The 4,561-nt window shown below is 29.4% G+C and overlaps 1 protein-coding gene across 1 annotated transcript; it reads left to right on the top strand.

Annotated features, from left to right (window-relative positions):
• The first annotated feature begins 233 nt into the window (after nucleotides 1–233).
• LOC107849759 (transcription factor MYB78) lies at nucleotides 234–1,649 on the top strand. Its single transcript, XM_016694319.2, has 3 exons — nucleotides 234–449; nucleotides 541–670; nucleotides 773–1,649. Exons 1-3 carry the CDS (start codon nucleotides 317–319, stop codon nucleotides 1,317–1,319), a joined length of 810 nt encoding a protein of 269 aa, XP_016549805.1. The 5' UTR covers nucleotides 234–316; the 3' UTR covers nucleotides 1,320–1,649.
• The last annotated feature ends 2,912 nt before the right edge of the window (nucleotides 1,650–4,561 follow it).

Raw genomic sequence — 4,561 nt, forward strand, 5'->3', positions numbered from 1 at the left:
TGAAATTAATTAAACAAATATAATTATAGATTTCCGCGGAACTAATCTAATTATTACTATATATTATATGGTGAAAAGTGTAAATTAATCCAAAGGTGCAAAACGAGTTTAATTAAATCTTATTATCCACTTATAATTATATACTATATAATAATATCATATGCTTCAATTAATTATACAAATATTTCTTTCCATCACTCTATATAAAGCCCTACCATTTCATTACATATCTTCACAACACTTTTTTTTGTCTTTCTCTTTCTAAATATCTCTCATAATATTCATATTTTTTTTCGCGATATTTATTTAATTTTTGATGGATAAAATTCGCGAAAATAATATTGTTGAGCTTAAAAGAGGTCCATGGACAGTTGAAGAAGATTTTATTCTTGTGAATTATATTGCTCATCATGGTGAAGGTCGTTGGAATACGCTCGCTCATTGCGCTGGTAATTAAGTTATATATACTGACAGTATAATGAAAATTAATGTAGAAGGTTAGTTACTAATTTACGATTAATACATGTATTAATTAAACAGGTTTAAAGAGGACGGGGAAAAGTTGTCGATTAAGATGGCTGAATTATCTTAGACCTGATGTTAGACATGGAAATATTACACTTGAAGAACAATTATTGATTCTTCAACTTCATTCACGTTGGGGTAATAGGTATGTTTATTCCGTAACGTAAAAGAATTTTTACACTATCAGTATATGTAACGTGTTTTAGACTTGTCGTAAGTAAAGTACTTCTCATTTCTGTGAGTGTAGGTGGTCGAAAATTGCTCAGCATCTGCCAGGAAGAACGGATAACGAGATCAAGAATTACTGGAGAACTCGAGTGCAGAAACATGCAAAAACCCTAAAATGTGATGTGAATAGCAAACAATTTCAAGATACATTGCATTATATTTGGATACCAAGACTAGTTGAGAGAATTCAAGCATCCAAAGTTCAAAATAATAATTCGATTAGAGTAGCTCAGCAACCCGTTCTAAGAACAGGTATAACTGAGCTCGTGCCAATTCAACTGGCGAACAACAGCAACAACAACAACGACAATAATAATAGTAATTATTTAAGCGCGACTGTTACACCGGAGAATTCCAGCGTGGCAACTTCATCAGAAAACTCAATTGGAACAACACAAGTTTCACATAATCAAGATTATTATCAAGTTAATCAAAGTGATTATCATCATCAATTATGGTTTGAAGATAATTATCAAGCAATGGATCAACAAAATAGTATACAATTATGGATGGATAATGAAGATGTTTTTGACAATTTGTGCAACATTGAAGACATTTGGTCCTAATTAGAATCTACGTTGCTCGGACTTTTCAAAAAATATCAGTGAATGCGTGTCGGATACGACATTCGAAACTGAAGAGTCCGCGCAACTTAGATTAGAACAGTAAAATTTAGTCAACAACAATGTTTGAGTTTTGGCAAATTTTTTTTTTTTTAGAGTATGATAATAATAACATTAAACGTCAACAAGTGTAAGAAAAAACAATTTTTATTTTTATTTGTCATTATTTGTAACGTTAGAAAGTAAGTTATTCATATGAAATACTATATAAGTTGATTGAATTATTATCCATTTTACGTAGACCTATTTTCAACCAGCTCAAATTTGACTCAACGCGCCCATTTGCAACCACTATTTTTTTTTTTTTTTTCATATTTGGTGTTGACAATTTTATTTGACTTTTAATAACAATTTAGAAATATTTTGCACCTAATGGATATATTAGATTTGCTTGCTTTTGGGGACTAAATTATTCTCTGTTTACTTTGACTATTGTATTTGACTCATCAATAGTATAATATAGATATTTATTTTGATAGATTAAAGTAGTAAACTCCTACTTAGACTTTTGAACTAATTAGTTCTTTTTTTATTTTTGATCTTTTGTATTTTTTTTTTTCATCGTATCAATTTGTGTGGTACTTTTCGCTTATTTAGAGTTAATATAATTAATATTTTAAGCTACATAAAAGTATATTAACTTAAATATTTTAATTCGATCTTCTCTTATCAATATGATCGAAGTTGACAAAATCTCGAAAAAGCTAAAAAAAAATTAATTATTAGATATAAATTGAGACGGAAAGAATAGTTAATTATGTCTAAAGATGGGTAGCAAAAATATTAAGTTCATGTACCTTAAAAAGTTTAATTTTGGGATTTAATAATGATTATTTAATCTCAAAGCAACATAAGTTAATCTATTATTTTAAGTAATTAATCAAAGAACTAACTTTAGAAGCTTCTTAATTAGTTTGACTAATATCCATACACGGTCAACAACAAATTAGAGATGATATGTCTCTAATTTCATTAGAAAAAAAATATTTTTCAAGTAAAATGTTATCATAGAAAATATTTTATTAAAAAGGTAAAGTGAATTATTTTCTCTATTTTCGATAAATAAAGAAACAACAAAAAGAAAGTTGAGCTCTTGGGGAAGATCAGTCGGTAATCTCTAAAGTAATTTTTATTCGTTGAGCGATGACTTTTCCGCTTGGCATCGTCGATAAATATTATTATTTTACAATATTTTTTACATGGTTAAAAATTTAAAATTAAAGTATATCTCAAAAATATCTTGAGTAATTAACATATATTCAACATGAACATTTTTTTTTATATATATAATTATTTGTTATTTGAAGCATACTGACCCAACTCATTTGAAGATTTATAAATTATATTAAATAATTTGATTGTACAAATAAATAACTGCCAGTATTGTTAAAAGATAGACTTAAAGTACAACAACAATCAGACGGAGTCGGGATTTCCGCTGAGAAGGTTCAAAATTCGAAGAAAAATTCACTGAGGGGATTCAACATCTACAATATATATATATATATATATATATATATATATATATATCATTTTAATTATATATTAATAATATGATTTTTCGTTGGAGGGAGTTCGGACGAACCCCCTATTACTAGGCTGGCTCCGCCTCTGATAACAACATACTCAGTGTATTTCTATAAAGTGGAGTTTAGCAAAGATAAAGTGTATGTAATTCATACTACTATCTCAAATAAAATAGATAGACTGTTCCATTAGACCCCGACTCAAGAAGATAAAAAACAGACTTAAAGTAGATAACATCAATATAATTTGCAACATAACATAACAAATACTTAGCTTACAAATGGATGAAAGAAGTTAGAGATGAGTACTCTTATTAATATTAAAAAACAACTATTAATAGTTATTAGGAATTGACAACTCATAAATAAGGAATCTTCAATTAGTATAACACAAATGCTATAATATAAGCTATAACTATTCATTGAAACATAAAATAAAATCCATGGCGGTTCATCAACATGCATCGTGGTGGGATAGTTTATGATCTTCCGCTCTTAATTAAAAATTTTGAGTTTGAGTTTCTGTGAATGAATTTTTTTTTGCTGGTGGCCGGCGTCGCTCAAGAATGAGTCTCATAATGCATAAATTTGAATTTAATTAAACCCTAATATGAATGACGGAAATCAAATTAAAAAAAAAAAAGTCCAAAAGAGTACACGCCTAGTTTACTATTATGGACTTTGATATTTCATTGGAAATTCCAATGAATCTAGACCTAATTAAATATATATATATATATATATCTTTTCTTAAAAAAATAAAATTTCTTTGTCATACTTTGCTTCACCAATTGATTGGATATTTCATTAATTGCAGTTGCGAAGTAAGAATTTTTACTAAGGGGTTCGTAAGTGAACATACGACCTAATCAAAGAGGATCCAATGTCTATTATATATACATAAAAAATAATTTTAATCATATATACATAGCATAATTTTTCGTTAAAGGAGGGTCGGATGAACGCCTAGCCGAAGGGCAGCTCTGCCCCTAATTAATCGATCAATCACCATCATTAATCATAATTCTCAGAGTGATTTTCGATGATAATACCATACATAGAGATAGTAAATGAACGGGTAGAGATAAACATCCAGTGACCCCCGAACTTCACAAGGGTTCTATTACCTTTCTGAACTCAATTTTAGCGTGTTTTTATCACCTTTATTACATAAAATGAGGCACACATCAAAGGTGTCACATCAGCTAAAAAAGGCCGACAAAAGGTGCCGCCACATCAGTTAAAAAATATGACAAAAATAAGCTAAAATTTAGTTCAGGGGTAATAGGACCCCATGAAGTTGGAGCGCGTCGTAGCAAATTTGATTATAGTTCAGGGGAGTACTAGATGCTTTACTCAACATCGTAATAATCAAATCAGTGAAAATTGTAGAGATAAGCATCCAGTAATTCCCGAACTTCACAAGGGTTCTATTACCTTTCTGAACTCAATTTTAGCGTGTTTTATCACCCTTTTATGCTGATGTGTCACTTTTATTACATAAAATGAGGTCCACATTAAATGTGTCATGTCAGCTAAAAAAAGCTGACAAAAGGTGTCACATCAACTAAAAAATATGACAAAAATAAGCTAAAATATAGTTCAGGGGTAATAGGGCCCCCGTGAAGTTGGAGCGCGTCGTAGCAAATTTGATTATAG

The sequence above is a fragment of the Capsicum annuum genome, chromosome 12 (assembly GCF_002878395.1).
Source record: "Capsicum annuum cultivar UCD-10X-F1 chromosome 12, UCD10Xv1.1, whole genome shotgun sequence".
In the NCBI taxonomy this organism is placed as follows: domain Eukaryota; kingdom Viridiplantae; phylum Streptophyta; class Magnoliopsida; order Solanales; family Solanaceae; genus Capsicum; species Capsicum annuum.

Bases quoted from the DNA above. Each gene is read 5' to 3' on its own strand.
- LOC107849759 (XM_016694319.2), top strand. From the start codon at position 317: ATGGATAAAATTCGCGAAAATAATATTGTTGAGCTTAAAAGAGGTCCA. The intron at 450-540 runs GTAATTAAGTTA...TTAATTAAACAG, and splicing joins TACGCTCGCTCATTGCGCTG to GTTTAAAGAGGACGGGGAAA. The intron at 671-772 runs GTATGTTTATTC...CTGTGAGTGTAG, and splicing joins CATTCACGTTGGGGTAATAG to GTGGTCGAAAATTGCTCAGC.